Below are 17,330 nucleotides of genomic sequence, written 5' to 3'. Positions count from 1 at the left end.
AATCGAGTAATAATACAAACAAATTCAATGTACTCACTCGTTATCGACGATCCGACGCTGCAACGTTGCTTATTATCGGAGACACTTATTATAGAATCGATACGCTCTGTGAATTCGAAAAATGACGACAGAGCGTATAAATTCTAAAATAAATATCTCGACATTTTTTATCGCGTCACTCCTGGCTCCTCTTCTTATACTCTCTAAATTCAAAATTCACATGCACATATGACAACGTTCGCATACGTACCTATAACAAAATCAGCCGAAATCCTAAAGCTGCACTTCCAGAAAAAATAAGAACGACGAGAACGTAGAAGTGTGCTATTGCAATAGCCCTGGAGAGAAAGAGCTTAATAATCGTCAGGTGGCCTCCTGCGGCTGTTGGCATAATTGCGGACTGTTACGGCTGCGCTTTTATCTCGAGCAAGATTCTTCAGACGGCGACCGTTTGGAATAATAATTCTTTCTCGCTACGATGAAAGCTAAGACACAAATCACAGCTGTGCTTGTGGTGGGAAATAAAATAATGTTTTTCTAGAATTAAGGTTTTTCTTTTTATTATTGCATGTCTATTATAAATGTACAACTCCTCATTATACATTAATTTTGTTTTTTGTTTCCTCCTCCGCGCGGCTAAACTCCCACGCGTCAGTTTGTCACGCTTTTTTGCGATATAATAATATACTCACGTGTGTAGTACGTTATGCTCATTAAAGCTATAATAGCGCTCGAATGGGGCGAGAAGATTCGAGACTCGGCGTCGTCGACGTGTTCAGCGACTGAATTCTCTATTGCATTTCATCGCGTGTCTCCGAAGAAAAAATCTCGAGTAATGTATTACTGTGATCGGTTTTCCATTGATTTCCGAAAAAATCGCGGAACAACGACGACGACGTCTAGTCACAGCGTCGTGTATGGCGTTGTTAATATCCATTCGCTCGACTTCACTCACACACTCGCGCACCTATGCAACGTCCAATGGTTATCACGGCGCGTTACTCGTAGCCCTTCGTATCAGCTGACTCTCTTTCCAGTCTCGCACACAGTCGTACAATGAAAATGTGTGTGTGTGTGTTTTTTGTTACGCTAGTCGCGCGTATCTCAGCCCTAAGCTAGTGTATAATAAAGTATAATCGATCAACGAGGTTCGAAGGTATGTGTGTAGTTTTTTTTTCATTTCTGCCTAAGAAGCACATTGGAATATGTCCTTGAAGTTTTTTTTTCTTTATCTGTTCTGACTCTTTTTTATATATTGCGATTTATATTTATATATAATATACTCTCTCGATATCAACGGACTCGATTATAGTGTTATGACGATATAACCATTAGTAGTTAAGATTAGTTGCAATATCGTTTTTTTTTTGTCATCGCGTACAGTAATAGTAGCAGCATATAAGAACAGTACGGTGATAGTTGCACATTGGTTTCTTTTTTTTTCGTTTGACGCAGCTGGTGTCGAGCGACTCGAGGGCTGTCGGAAAATTTCAACTGGCGTTTTCTCCTTCGATGCGCGCGAAGGAAAAGAGGGTGGTTTTGTTCGGTTGATTTTTTTATTTTTGGCAATTACAAAATTTCTCCGTCATCTCGCGGACGACTCGACACCGGCTGCGTCACTTTTATCGGCTTGTCATCTTGAGAGAATCTAATACGACTTTTTATTGGTTTTTCTTTCCTACTGACTACTGTGAATCTCGAGGCGATATCATTATATTCTGTCCACATAGTTTCGTTTAGTTTTATTTATAATTTAAAGCATTATCAGAGCCTTCTTTTAGAATGTGGTTTTGTCTTTTTTTTCTTTGTTCTTCCGTTTTCTTTTTCTTGCCGGATACTGTATAATGTAGAAGTGAGGTTTACGGGAATAACAATAGCTTTGTTCGTAATTCGTTTTCACAAGATATTTTTATTTCTGTTGAGTGGTACAATGGAAGTCAAAGAATTGTTTGTTACGTCGACTCGTCGTTATTATAATATTTTATATCATATATATTATATATAAGAGATCGTAGATCTGCTCTTCTCTTTGATTTTCTTTTTTATTAATTTTTCGAAACTAGAATTTATATCGCATGTATATAAGAAATGCAAACTACAATCGTACGATTTTTAAAAAGTTTTTTTCGTCTATATAATAATTCTGTATCTTTATAATTATTTTTTATTTTTTATTTACTTATTCTGTGTATTTTAACTATTGTAATGCATTCGTCGGAAGAACAGGCAAGAAGCGCTACATTTTTTGTTTTGTGTTTTCCTTTTATATAATAGGTAATTATATCATCTCTCTCATTGATTTATTTATTTTTTATTTTTAAACGCATCCAGTATGGCATGCTTGATTTAATATAACCTTTAACGATGAAACTTAACGTGAAACTCTAAACTCTAATATAGAGATGTTCAGCATCGCGAGTTTCGATTTCTCTTTTTTTTCGCTTCGACAATACAAGTGACCATATAATATTTTTAATTTTTGCATTTTTTATCTTCTCTCTGTTTTATTTCATTTGTGTTTATTTTTTACCTAAAGTCGCAGTGCGATGTTCAATATGTTGCTTTCGTCCCTGCGTTCATAACTTTTAGATATATACTTTTAATAAATATATATATACATATATTCCAAGTACTCTACTTAAGGTAAATGCCCCCGGTGAGTAGCCAGTCGAGAACGGTTTTCTTTATTATTATTTTTTTTTCAAATCTTCAATAACAATACATTACCAAATGCAATGAATCAGGCGCTCATTGTCATTTATATAGTTTCGTAAAAATACGTGTTATATTTACATTATGGTAGGAGTAATGAGATTATCGCGATTCTTTGTATATTTAAAAAATTAGTTTTCACACTAAATCATTTTTATTATAATTGCAAGTTATAATGTTGTCTACTATATATACCACTTTATCGATTGTAGTAATGCAATAAAAAATGCTTTATCATCTATATCGTAAATACGGTCGTATAGCTTTAATCTGGCGATACATCGTGAACATTTATTACATTAATTTTGTGATCTTGAACAATCAATTATTTGGCGTATGGATTTTCATATCGGAAGCAAAAGCCACGTCGTTATTTAATCCGTGAGCGAGAGATAGATGTTAAAAAAGTGAGCGACTCGATGTACGGCGAAGCCGTTATTTATTTGCCAGGAATAAATATACGTGGATAGCCGAAATAGACTATATTTTCAAAATGCATGTGCAATTGTTAGATAGTTTTCGTCTGTTTTGGTATTTCCCTTATATATTTGTATAATAATAACGTTACGCAATGGATTTTCAAACAAGCTCTCGCGTGACTATTATAAACTATTTATCGTTAAATTTAAAAACTGCATGCTTCGAGAAACAACACGAATTATAAGTAATCGATTTATAATTATTTGTTAATTTTTCGTATGTAATAATAATCAAGAAAGACGATTTTCAATCACTACACGCTATATAAAATGTATACACAAGCAGCTTTATCGAAAAAATTTTTGTATAATAATTAGTTACGGAGAATCAAAGATAATATCGTTCCAAGACAATTCATGGATCAATAACTCTTAACAAACGCGTTACACTCAATATTTCAACAGTAATAATGCATCTTTAAATATATCGTACGACGATTGAAAATAAGGATATATTACAAGGGAATTCATTGTATAATCAACTTTTGAACACCTAAACGAAAAGTTACACGTGAATATATTACAAACAATTCTGCGTATAACATACGATAACGAAGTAAACATGTTCTAATAATAAAGTGACACGAGTATTATATGTACTTAAGCACGGCACCGATGATTGGGGCATTTGCCTTTACGGAGACTCTCGAGATCGGTATAATGTTACTTCTTTTTTATTTATTTCATTTATAAATTTCATAGATGACACGATACAACAGTGTGTAGTACTTGTACGTTATAATATTAGTTCTAGTAGTTATAGGAGTAGCGACGACGTCGTGACAATCGATTAATCAAATTAATCAATTATTACGGCTTAATAATCATATATCCGGCATCGTTATAAAACCGTCGGTATCGCCGATCGTCACGCTCGCGTCAGTCGATCGTTGCGCGTCAATCCACTTCTATTCGCGCGTGTGTATCGTTGAAACAAAAACCAGATAAAGGTAAATCTCGCTCGTCTCCGATTAATCCTTCGGGGTAACTCTCCATCACGATCGACTAGCACGAGGTCGACGCCGACTGGCTATGGTCCATTTGCAAACGCCAGGAGTGTATAATGTTTTCCGGGACGCGGGGATTCGTTGTGTCATAATGTGGATTATCTTCTTCACTGCGCTGCTGTTTTTTATTCCTCTCCCCCTCAATCGACAAAACAATAATATAATACTCGAGTACAATTTTGCAGCTGACTAAAAGGATAGCGTGTTTGCGACCGAAGCAAAAACAGAAGGGAAAAATAGACCAGAGAAATATTAAAACGAAAAAGGTGATGGAGTCCATATCCCTCCCCTGCACGTATCAATGACCTTTCACTTTTTTGTTACAGCCAGATTACTTTTCTTCCCGCGGTGTCTCTTCGCTTCGTTCTCTCATCGTCTCCGTGTTTACCTTATCCTCTCGTCCTCCTACGTGACGGCGAAATTTCAATTACAATTTTTTTCTAATTTTTTCGAGTAAACAATTGTAGAATTTTTCGTTTTTCCCCTTCATCCCCCTTCCGGTGTACTTTCGAAATAAATTGAATTCACCCGACGAAATGCTGTCCGACCAGATGAAAAGAGGGAGAGGGACAAAGTGCAAAAGAGAAGCGGAGCTAGGACAAAAAATGGAAATTGCAAAAGCGACGGTGGCAGCAGCTGTCCCAGAAACAGAAGCTGGCTCGAAAAAAAAATTGAAAATGAAAGAAAGAAAGGGTCCTTTTTCCGACTGGTCAAGCGCGAATCGATTTTTCGACTCTGTCTCTCTCATAAATATGACTCCTGCTTTTTGAGGAGGAGAGGCTTTGGTCAACACTTTTGTTATTATTATATATCAAAAGCGATAAATTTTCGCGCTTCACGCAGAGGAATCCTTCCGCTCCATTACGCGCGCCTGATCTCTCGTTCAGATAGGTATGTGTAGATTTATGCTGTTTTGCCGATCTGGATAAGAATGAGCTGTTTATCATCGGCTAATGAGTCGGAAGGAAAGCGCGTCAGTGTGTATGTACGCCTTGTGTGGTTGTTTAGGGTGACGTATTATTATAAAACGCTGAATTATAGTCGATTAACGTACGTGATCTCGATTAAAAACAGAGTAGACAGATTGCAATTCCTGGTACACATTTTCTCGCTATATGTTCATAAAGATTATTCGAAAAAAAGCTTACAAGAGAGACGACAAAGCGCAGGGAGCAAAGAGGCGCGACGTCGACAATATGTATTCACTTTCCCAACACGACTGTCCCGTAATTATTATTATTGCTGTCGATGATCCCGAATATTCATGCAGGCGAAGCTCGCCGCCCCCGGAATATGGAATAGTTGCCGATCGATCGGCTCAAAGTCGGGGATGTATATAGGTAGAGAAAGGGGGGGGGGAGCGGGATGGAATAAGGGGAGAGAAGAGAGGGCGTAAGACGAGCTCACGATCCGGTGGCGATTGCTGCATTAGCCACGAAGCTGCTGCTGCTGGCGCTGGAAGATCAGGAATAGCAGGAACGCCGCCAGGCAGAGGCTCGACGAGAAGGGACCCGGCGCACCGTTGCAGCCGTCCTCGCTGCAGCAGTACGTCCTTGTGCTCCAAGCCTCTGTAACAGTCGAGACGTTTACAATTTGACGTTGTATTTATGGTTGGGGTTGGCTAGGTTTCGTTAGGTATGATCAGGTACGATCAGGTATAACTAGGTATGATTAGGTATGATTAAGCCTGTACGAACTGCAATTCACCAGAATCAGCCAATCAGGATTTTTATGATAACAGGTCATGTCCCCTCCCATATATCCTAGCGAAATGTTCAAATTACAACGCATGGCTTCACACAGCAGGCTAGCGTCACCAGAATCGCGCATACGATCGACAACAACCTATACCACCGGCGGCAGCCGCTCCCGATACTTCACAATCGTTGTCGAGACTGAATGAGTGGAGGCGAAAAAAAGAAGAATACGGAAGGAAAGAGGTGGGCGGGAGAAACAAAAAAGGAGCGCAAGGAGCTTTAACGGCGCACTGTTCGACGCTGTCCTTTTGCGCGAAAGCGTCGAGTTGGCAAAGCTCGTACATATACTGTGAAGGAGCGTCGCGGCCATGCGGGCGCAATCAGAAATCAATGACGGCTCATTCGGCGACGACTGTGCTCCGCGATATACGTGCCTGCACCGACGAGAGAGAATGTAACCGAACGTCTCTCCCCTGTGACGTTGGTCTGAAATTGGCTTTTCAGCTTCGAAGGAACGCCGCGCTTTTTTAGCTCGAGTAAAAACTGTTTATAATTTCAGGGGGGAAAAGTTGCGAAATGAGAATCTTAGGGTAAAAGTAGTCGGAGGATGGGGGTGGTTTAATCGGAAAAAGTTTTATTGGTAGATGCCGGGCGTACATCCGATACTTGAGGCCGCTAAGTGGTTGACATGCACACCGGATGCTTTGGAAAAAGTTCTCGGAAAGAGTTTGGGCTATGGAATTTATTAATAGAATTTTTCTCGTACACCAGTAGGGATTATAATGAAAAAATAATAATAGCAACTAACAAAACGTCAGTATATTTGAATTTCTCTGTGCAATTCGCATCCTCGTCTCTGTTATCATCACAGTTGCGCAACCTCGCGAACAACGATAAATAAGGGCAAAATATATCGGTAACAACAGTTTAGCCGAGCTGTCACTCACTTAAGTTTGATATATTCTCTGATAAGTTTCATGGCACCTATACAGCGGCCCAGAAACGAGTCCAGCCTTAGTGAGCAAACATTTGCTCCGCGACAAACAAACTACAAGGTTATACGAGGGTAGGTATACTACTTCAGATTTATGTCATATTTCAACCATATGACATAATTTACGCATGCGCTTTTCCACGGCCACCGATGGAATACTTACCGGCGTAAACTACTGTACGACGAATGTTTCGAGAGAACAGAGTGTAGTTCGACGCTACTTATCCCTTATAAACGTTTCACGAGCAGCGCGAATAATAAGGCTTCTCTCGGGAGGTGCGAAGGAGCTTGGCTGAAGCTCTTAATGCCTGTCTCGTCGCGCCGTCTCCTTTAAGTTGTCGACAATGAAAACTTAATCGTCTTTGCTACGATAGCCCCGGCTAATTTGCTTGTAAAGCGTGTTCCACGTGATAGTCCTTGTGAGACAAGTTGGGACGATGATAACATGCAAATCACCTGAGAATATTTCTAAATCCAAATCTTTCGAAATTCAGCGCAGAAATATGTAAAGTCATTTGGCGACAAAGCTTCTTATGACTCAGCGCTTCTCTCCTGACTATTACCATGATTGATAAGCGCTGGAACGGCGCTGACACTTTTTTCGCTTTAAAATACAGCTTTTCGCTCTCCTCTTATTCTGCATCGAAAAGAACGTATATCTATAAATAAAAGCTTTATACCGGATATTCTCGTCAGCATTTTCTGATAAAAGACGCAAAGTGAGAACAAATTGATAATCCATACGTCGAAGTACCTATAACACATTGTCTTACAACGTAATCAACATTCCGGCCACATATCCTCGGCAAACTTCAAAATCCCGCAACAATTCCGAACATTCAAAGTATCGCCAGACCCGGGGATCTATACACGCACCACTAGCCAACATAAATTCCAAGCCCGCGATAAGGCTTCGAGACCCCCTCTCGAAATCCCTTTTTCGCAATTGATAGAATATCGAGATGCTGAGAAAGCAGTGGCCGAAAATGGGGGCTACGTTCGAAGAAAGAGAAAAAAAAAATAAAGAAAGGCCACTAGTACCGCTCGCGAAAGAATAAATCAAGTTACACACGGCCCATAAATCCACAGGCTCTCTTTTTCTCTCCGGTCTTTATCGCATCGCGCCTTTATCGCTTACAGATTTCCGTTTGCTCTCTTGGCAATTGCATCGTCACGATTTCTTACAGACGAGAGTGTATACAGTCGCGTATACGTATAGCCGAGTTAAACCAACCGTGACGTCCATTACCGCGAATGGCGTCGTAAAGATGGGGAGCATCGGTCGGACGAGTCCTTCTTTTTTTTGGTGATTCGTCGGGAGAATAAATAAGTTGTAAAATATTTATTGGTTTTGATATCGCGCGGACGAATTTTTTTCCTCCCACGCGGGGCGAGTTTGAATGCGGAAAATTGACTGCCAGAGGGATGGAGTCTTAAAAGTTGGTTATTAGAATTTTACGAGTCTCCGCTAGATATGTTCGTAAAAATTGACATCCATACTATCCGATGCTGGATGTCGGGTTATATACGCAAACACGTGCGACGCGACTTTTATTCCCTTCCAAGTATGCCGATCTCTTTCCGCACGACGGAGTTAACAAAAAAAAACTTTCTATTTATTTTTCAAAAGAGACGAATACATATATTCAATTCCGAAAGTTTGGTAGAAGAGAGAAAAGCTCGCGCGAGTGAAAACGAGCCACTGAAACCCTTTTCTATTCTCCGGCGAGTCTGGATGACGATAGGCTGATAGCTGCGGAGAAGGAGACAAAGGCAGTCGCGCGCGTTGGAAATGCTCGGATAAACGTGCATCTAAGACTAAACGAGCTGGCGCCGCACGAGAGACGCGAGCTTTTTCTCTCTCGGCTCTCTCACTCTCCCGGGAAAAAGTACTTTCGCGAATGGAAGCTCTAAACGCGCGAGCGACTGACAGGATCTTTCATCCGCCCACGTTCTTATCTTCGCGCGAGAAAGAAGCTGCCGCGAGAGTAGAATTTTTTGAATATTTAGAAGAAAAAAAAATCGTTTTCATAACGCGGAGCTTGCAGAACCTATGGCGAACGGACAAAAGTGACCAGCGTTGAGAGGGAGAGAGACAAAGGGGGATGGACATAAAGATCGCCAGAGGTTGTGTGTACGGTCGGAGAATAGGGGGTAAGAATGTGCACGCAGTGGGGCCGACGTAGTGCTTTGGGGCTCAAAGGGAAAGCTCGAGCGTCAGCGCGCGGTTAAAAGGAGAAAGCGAGAGCGATAAAGTTCTTTGACGTCGCAGCCGCAGCAAAGCTCCGCTGCAGTGTGTATGTGGCGGGAGAATTCAAAGTTCGCGGGAGAGGGGAATACGAGAGAGGTCGATCGGCATCGGCGCTCGAAAGAAAATCGGTGGGACGATTTTAGGTCGATTCAAGGCGCTGGGATTTCCCGGATTCGCTGAGGCGGATATCGTTTAGCGATGCTGCGGAATGATATTGAAGCTCTTGCTAACCTGGCTTTATTGTTTCGCTGCTTGCAAGCTCTGGCGCAAAATTCGAATAATGAATTTGAACAAAAAAATATTGAGTACACTCACCTTTCTCCTGGCACGTCGGCACGCAGTCTCGCACCGTGGAGCCCTCGCTCACGTATTTCTGAAACAGATAATGAGTGGTGAGAGTGTATTCGGAGACGTGAAAAGCGAATTTTAGCTTTTAAATTTCGAACGCCAGCGCGGCGGCGGCGGCTGCAGATTATCGGACGGATGTGGAAAACGTGACGGAATTCACAATAAACCGCGGAGTGCGTTCGACCGTGGCGTTCGTAAACCCAATTACCGGCTTCATTTTATTACACGCGATTGATAAATGCTATTATTATTATTTTCGCCAGACGGAATTTTCCGCGATTCTTTCGAGCTTTTGTTCGCGAATATGATTGTTTTGAGGGCTGCGCTTACGTGTACACCGTTTCGTGTAAGTTACAGCCCCGTGTAGAGCCAGTTGTGCAGGGAGTAATGGGCTGCGCCCCTGGAAAGCACAGTTATCAAAACTAATAATGCGCCGCAATAAGCTGGCGTTGTTAATAAACTCTGCGACTCGCTGTGTTTAGAATCTATACTCGTTGTTCCGGATAGGAATACGCCGAGGTAAGATAGCGGGCGAGGCAGGAAAACATAAGACGTTTTCTCGAGGTTTGGGGCGCAGGTAGAAGCCGGTACGCCGGAGATAGGAAGGGGGCGCATGTAGCGGGAAGTAGGCCCGGAAAAGATGGACGCGACGGTGGGAGAGAAAACGGCAGTCTAAAATAGGAGCGCGAGAGAACAGGATCGGAGGGCAGGGCCGAGGTCTCGGCGTGTTAGAAAAACGTGTCATATGGTTACAGAAAATAAAAATCACGCCTTTTTGACAAAAATGAAATAAAAATGGGTACTTTATTTGCCACCCAGTCCCTAAGCCGAACACTCGTATACAACGACTTTTCAGACATCTCTAATAATCTTATACATGTTCTTGCTATATTCTCAAGTTATATCGACGATGCCGAAAGCTCAAAAGAAAAAACAACTCTCGCTTATCGCCGCGGGTACGTATACTATCGGCTGAGTGACGACTCGTCGTAAAATCCAGCCTAGGCGCAGAGGCCCCTTAACCAGTTTAGTTCCAAAAGCGTCACATAATCACTGCCATCTGGCAGTCGCACGTAGGATACGTTTCGCGCACATGGCGCCGAGCTTTCTCTCTCTTGCGCCTGTGGCTCGTAATTCTCCCTATACGCACACATTTGTACGTATAAACCTATATTGCCTCGACTTCTGTCCCTACATCAAATATCCGTTATTGCTCTCTCACACGGGATATTTTAGAAACGTCGACGGAAATTGTGCTCTTGATTTTCAGAAGTGAAAAAAAAAGAGAGAAGCATAACCGCTGCATTGCGCAAACAGAGGAATGAAGTGTATTATACTGTGTTATTATACGTTGTCGTAAATTAGCAAAGTTCAAGAGGCGAAGGGGACAGTCGCGTGTACACTTGCCTCTCCCCGGAACTTCCTACAAGTATATTATCTCTCTCTCGGTACTGGAGATAACGAGCCTTATTCTGCGGCTCCTTTGTGCATAGCTCTGAGAGAGAGGGACGTTTCTTGCAATGGTTCGCACAATGGCCCGCGGTGTCTTATCAGTATCGCCGCCGCATATCCGATTGATGGCCAGATTTTCGTGCGGGAAACTATTTTGCGTTTGATCGAAGAGAAATTCAATCAAACTCGCTCTCGAGTCAATTACCAGAAAAATTCACGCCCCCGAATGTGGGTCATTTCCCGAAACAATCGTCGCGTCGTCGCCTGGAAATCGAAAGCCACGCCTCGAACTTGCGAAAAGTAGAATTGCTCTCGGCTGGCGTATAAAAGGTGACGCGCCTTGAAATTTCAATGAGAAACTTGTAACTTAAACTGCTTCGTTTGCTCGACTACTGCGATATCATTCGATTTCGGGTCGCAAGCTCTGGCGCGAAATTCGAATAAATTCGAAGAGCTTCCTCGTAAAGTATATCGCGGCTCGTTAAGCCTACGCACAGGTTCGTGTACAGGCAGAGAAGAGAAGCACATAACCGTATAAGGCGCGTAGAGTAGGCCGCGCTGCTGTACGAAATCGCCGTGTAAACGGTATAGGCCGCGGCGTCGCTCGTTACGGCGCACGCATGTATGCATGAGCGGCGCTCGCCGAGCGATAAACCGAGCTGCAAACGCTCGTTGTTAGCTAGATACAAATGCGTATAGGCGCAGAGGAGGAGAAGGATCGTCTGTTTACGCAGCGGACGACGACGGGATTTTCTCTCTCTCTGCAAGCTTGCGGAGCTTGCGGCAGGGATTTGCCGTGGTTTGACCCAGAGATGAGTTTTTGCGCTTTGTTTGACTTTAACGTGTAATATTGTTCACTGGGGGGAAGAGTCAATATTGTTCCGGCTTCCAATTAGCACTAAATAACCTGAACTATAACGATCGGACGCGCGCGCGCGCGAGATAAGATCGCGGTGTGTATAATATCCCATTTTCCAATTAAGGTGCAGTGCCCGTACGTTTTATTCGTATAAACTGCTGCCGTGGACTACGCACACAGTTAAGACTAATAAACGAGCAGACGAGCTCCACTATAAATACCACACACGAGGGATCTCGGGGTCTTGAGGCAATATACTTCACGACTCTCCGCTATGTGTATGAGAGACGACGAGCACACACAAGCCGGGGAATCCCCGAAACGACGCGAGCACAGAATAAAGAAAAAGCTGCTGCACACAAGGGAATTGCGCGCCCGGGGGAGGGTCGGCTAACGAGGCCGAAAATTTGCTTACGCTGCTGCTGGTCTGCGCGACGGATATTCGAGTTTTTCTCTATACCTCGCTTCATCGTCGGCTCGATTCGTTAGACGCTGTATTATATTAGGTGTACGCGAATTTTCGAACGCATCGCGGGAGTTCGACGATAAGACACTGTCGAAACTTCTCTTGGCGGGAAGTTGGAACGGAATGCAATTAGACGCGCGGGAGAAGGGGGGTCGAGAGAGGTGAGAAGTGGCCCAGATAAGATTTTGAGCCGCTGCTGCTTTTTATGACTTGATTAGCTCACGCGAGCCACTGATGCTCGGCTGCTGAAGTATGACCTCGTAAAGTGTGTCTATACTCGCAAGGGCGTACGTAGTTATACAAGGTTACGTCACACACATCAAGCTTTATACTGTATTACGTTTAGTTTGCGCGTCGAAATTTTAGAGACTACAGCAACGACGGCGATTGATGGAGAATTTGAAAGACACGTTCTTTCCCGCGCCATCATCGCTGGAGTGAAGGAACTGCGGGAAGTCGGTTGCGAGGCAGCGGCCCTGACCTCGTTTCTCCATAATACCGTCGTGACGTCGACGCGTCTATCCTCTCCGGAAGAGATCCTCCATCATTTCACGTTCGAAAATGCTGCCGCGTCTAGACGATTTCGCTCGGGTAGACACTACGCGAAAATCGATGCGCGAGAGGATGAAGAGCACAGCTTCGCCCCGAAATAAAAGGAGAAAACGATCCTCCTCCCTGCAAGCATTCGCGAGAAACGCAATCTCTCTCTGGCTGCTGCTGCAGAGAGCAACGCTTAGTTAGTCAGCAGTGCCGCTGCGACAGGCGCAAGTTTATCGCGGAGGCGCCGTGTAACAGATTGCGGCGCATCTGGTCCGGAGTCCCTCGCACCTGAAATTTTCAGCCCAGTGAGAGAGGCAGCTGAATATTGCAAACACAACGCCGCCCCCGGAGAAAACGCGTCGAACTCGCGCAGAGAGAGCAAGAGAGTAAATACTGCTACAATGCTGCAGCTCATCAAATTTTCAGGCCCGCTAAATCCTACTTTGTTCCGTTGCGCGCAGCTGTGCTGTTCGGGATAGTGTGGTCTGGAGAGGGGCTGTAATTAGGAGTTTTTAAGGGACTCGACTAACGAGTTGGATGATAGTTTTATGTAGAAGCTCGGGAGAGAGTTATCGTAAGGATGGGGTCTTTGAGGAGACGCTTAGCTGCGGTGGATAACGCAGTGGAAAGATTTTGGATATTCGTACAATTTTTCGGTGAATTTACGCGATTCGCAAGTACGCGGATTGATTTATCAGGCTGATCGAGAGACTAATCGCTCATTAGCCGAGAGTCGTTAATGTCCGAGTTTGATCCTGGATTAAACCGGTGTAATCGGAGCCTTATCGATTATCAATTACACCCGAGGATAACTATTATCCACCCCAGACGTTGGATTACACAATTAATCACCTCCAACAAAGAGATAAAGCAAAAAAAAAATAAATAAAGAGCGATAGATAAGCGTGTCCGGATCGGCGTACCCCTTGCTTAGAATGCTCCCGAGCGCAAGTTTCGAGAGCTGTCAGTGTCGGCGCGGCGAGAGGCTTTAATGAAGTTTCTAATTGGACTCCACCAGCCTCAAAACCTCCTTCCCCTCCACGTTTCTCCGATAACGCGTATAATATAGCTGCGACGCGCTTTACAATCTACACACCGGCGTATTATAATCGGCGGAAGGTGTACCTTACGACACTTCAACTCTCCGCCGATTTCCGTATACAGCGAGTAGGCGTTCGGGGGATTCGCGACTGACCCACTTTTAATTGGAAAGCTCGGGGGAGAAGTAATAAAGCGCGGAACAATACCTGAGGAAACTCGAAATGAGAGAGGAGGAGAAGAAGCAGTCGAGGGGGAAAAAATGGCTCTGAAGAATCGCACGTGTCTCGCATGCGACGGACGTGTCCGACTAATACCTGAGCGTTACTATATATACTGCAGTACAAGTGCGCTGCTGCAGCGGAGCGCGAAAAAGGCGAGTAAAAAGACACGGCTTCGGAAGCTGGTTCGCGAGCGTGAAATATATTGCTTTCGAGCGTAATATTTTCTCGGCTGCTGTTGGCCGCGAGTAAGAGTTGAAAAAAAAGTTGCTTAATATACGTCGAGAGCTGTATATACGGGAGCTTGAAAGCTCGGCAACGCTACTGTGAGCTAAAATTAAATGTGCGTATGTGCATCAGCTGACTCCTCTGCGAGAAGTAGTTTTTATCTCCCTTCGCTAGACCCTGTCCGAAATTAAAGTTTTTATTTTCTTCGCTCCGCGCGTTATCGCTTAGCGGCATTGCTGATGCGAAGAATCGCCGGTTTAATTAATTCTCGGAGGTATCACGCTTCAAGTCTTCCGTCATAACGCCGCATAAATATTCCTAGAGCGAGTGTGTGTGCCCGCATAGGGCAAAGTCCTCTCTCTGGGGGGAATGAAAAGGTAATTAGCTGATAAATAAACACAAAAGTAGAGAGAGAGAGAGAGAGAGAGAGAGAGAGAGAGAGAGAGAGAGAGAGAGAGAGAGAGAGAGAGACGATAAACTTCGCGAGAAGCGCGCACACAAAAGGACTAGTTGCGAAGAAAGTACACACGGGCGATTCATTTGTTTCCGATTAATAATTAATTACGAAAACTTGGTAATCCTTCTCTGCAAGATTCGCTATATACCGTAGCGTTGCGCGCGCGTCTAACGTTCCAAAAGTTGCTTACTCGTCTTCCTTAATCTGTTTTCGTTGCGCGAGAGGGATGCGACCGCGGAATTTCCGGCTCATGGATTTCCATGGGCTATTGAATCGCGCTACTTATTGTCGCAGGAATGCGAGACTGTATAATCCCTTACTAAATTACAGCATCGAGTGGATTAGTTTTGTTACTCGTAGTCCTTAAAAAATGCACGGGCAAGTCGAAATTGCTAGCCTCTCCACCTGTAATCCCGAAAAACGCGCCCTCGTAAATCACACTCGTTTCTCCTGTGCGCGTAGAGCTTGAGTGTAAAAAAAGCTCGCACTCGGATCGATCGGAGATTAAAAATGCACGCGCCCGGAGAGTCTGACCTATTCAAAACGGCGCGCAGTTTTACGCTCTCGCGCTTAGTTGTAAAAATGCCTTCGGCGATGACGCGCGAGAGCTGTATGTGCGTATAACCCGCGCGACTACCTACTGCTGCGAGTTTCTCATAAATCATGAGCTTTTCGCGTTTATCGCCGTGGCTCGCTCTGTTTGATTAAATCGAGATCGACGGAAGGAGGAAATTTGGTGCCGTTCAATCAGTGGCTCGTCGTCAGGGATGACAAGCGATGTGTGTGTGTTTAGAAGGGTAGCTTTTTTCTCGAGAAATCCAATTTCGAGCTTCTGCATTCGAATGCAACGGAAAAAAGGGGAATAAATATATTCCAGTATGTAGCTCTGGAAAGAAATAAAAAATACAAATATCCTCCTTCGAGGAATCTAATAAGCGATCAAAGGCTCCCTATCTCTCCCCCTTAGCGAGTAATGGGAAAAACGTAGGCAAAAGGCAAACGTTTGTGCATTATTTGTTTCGGGGGAGCTTTTCTCTGCAGCGTTATTTTCCATCCAATATAGCCGGCAGAGACGCGGCAGTAGCCTCGCGCTCGATTGAAGTGTAAGCAAAAAGCATCTCTCTCTATAAAGTAATAAGACGCGAGAGACGTTTTTAAGCTTGTTTTCCAAATACGCGCGCGCCTGTCGAATGGAAAACAACAGAATTAGTAGCAGCGACGATTTTTCTACGAAATCACGGCCAATAGCCATGTAATCCCGTAAACCATCATAAACACGCATCGGACGACGTATACACACACGTGGGCTTTGACGCTAAGCGACGGGCATTTTTAGCCTCAGCGAATCCCATTTCCCCTTATAGCGTCGAGGCAGAAAAGTCTTGATGGAAGAAGGACGACGACGACGACTCGGGAGCAATTTCCGCGGCGGGATATTCGAGCTTTGTGTCGAGGCATCGCGACGAATTCATAATAGGAGCGAGAATAAAATCGTGAAATTCAGAGAGATGTAGGGGAGGAATTAGCGACGATGATGCCTACGAGTTATTTCGTCGTTGTTATTCTTAATTATGCCTTGACGGATTTCTTTCATTTTTTCCCCGGGTTTAATCAACGTTCTTGGGTACGTAATTGACCCAGTTTCTTGAGAAACAAAAGCAAACTGCCACTGATGAGAACTTTTTAATTAACTAATCCAAATATTGTTACAAAAGTCTTAAGGGACGCGAGACATTTTAAATTAATACGCGCTCGTTGTAGGAACTATCTCCGAAAAATCAAGTGGATACGGTGGAACGCTACATCATGACTATCCGCTCGAACAGAAGTCGCGAAAACACGAGAATCGAATTAATAACTAACCACTTCATCCTTTCAGTACAGCTGAGAGTAAACAAGATTTAAAATTCAAATCCGAAATCCATCAGAACCGCCGTCGCAGATGTATATCAAACAACGCGTAGGAAAAAAGGACCAGACAACAACAAAGACAGCCAACGCATCCGTCGGACAGTGACAAAACGGGCGCAGAGTCCACGCCGACAGAAAGAATAGATTCAGCGTATATAGCTTCGCCGAGCAAACACATTACTCAGTACCTCGAGCTGCACGTGTTTTACGCCGGTGAACACGTCGCCCTCCGCAATCCTCTTTCTCTCCTCCCCCGCGTGAGGATTATTCGCCTTGAGGAGCAGAGAGACCGGCAAGAATGGCTGGGGAGTTTTTGAAAAAGAGCAGTGGCGTACCGAGTTCTGCGTTCGTCATTTCGGCTGAAAAATTTCGTTTGTCACACCTATTCGCTACGATATTGCTGTGTGGAGGCGTGAAAAGTCTTATTCAGGGAGGCAGGGATAGCTGAAGAATGATGATGATGGAGAAAGTGAAGGATAGTGATTTGGCGAGGACCATTAATAAAGGAACATCGAGTTGGGTGTGATGAAATTATTTCAGTCACGCAGACACACACACGCAGAGGGTCTGGAACAGCTGAGCTCGGTCTAGTTGGGATTCTCGATCGAGACGACCGTCGGCGAAGAGGACGGATACTGTCGATGGAATTTAAGAAAAGGACGATCATCCG

The 17,330-nt window shown here is 43.9% G+C and overlaps 1 protein-coding gene across 1 annotated transcript in view; it reads right to left on the bottom strand.

The window, feature by feature from the left end:
* Positions 1–543: 543 nt before the first annotated feature.
* Positions 544–17,330, bottom strand: part of LOC100678217 (lymphocyte antigen 6C2) — a 58,017-nt gene continuing 41,230 nt past the window's right edge. Inside the window, exons 3-4 of the mRNA XM_003426645.5 lie at positions 9,456–9,513; positions 544–5,766 (exon numbers count right to left, since the gene is read on the bottom strand). Of these exons, the coding sequence (XP_003426693.1) occupies positions 5,627–5,766; positions 9,456–9,513 (198 nt within the window). The 3' untranslated portion in view covers positions 544–5,626. The remainder of the gene's footprint in view (positions 5,767–9,455; positions 9,514–17,330) is intronic.

The sequence above is a fragment of the Nasonia vitripennis genome, chromosome 5, assembly GCF_009193385.2.
Source record: "Nasonia vitripennis strain AsymCx chromosome 5, Nvit_psr_1.1, whole genome shotgun sequence".
In the NCBI taxonomy this organism is placed as follows: domain Eukaryota; kingdom Metazoa; phylum Arthropoda; class Insecta; order Hymenoptera; family Pteromalidae; genus Nasonia; species Nasonia vitripennis.
The sequence above is the reverse complement of the archived record's forward strand: the minus strand, read 5'-3'. Positions and strand labels throughout refer to the sequence as shown.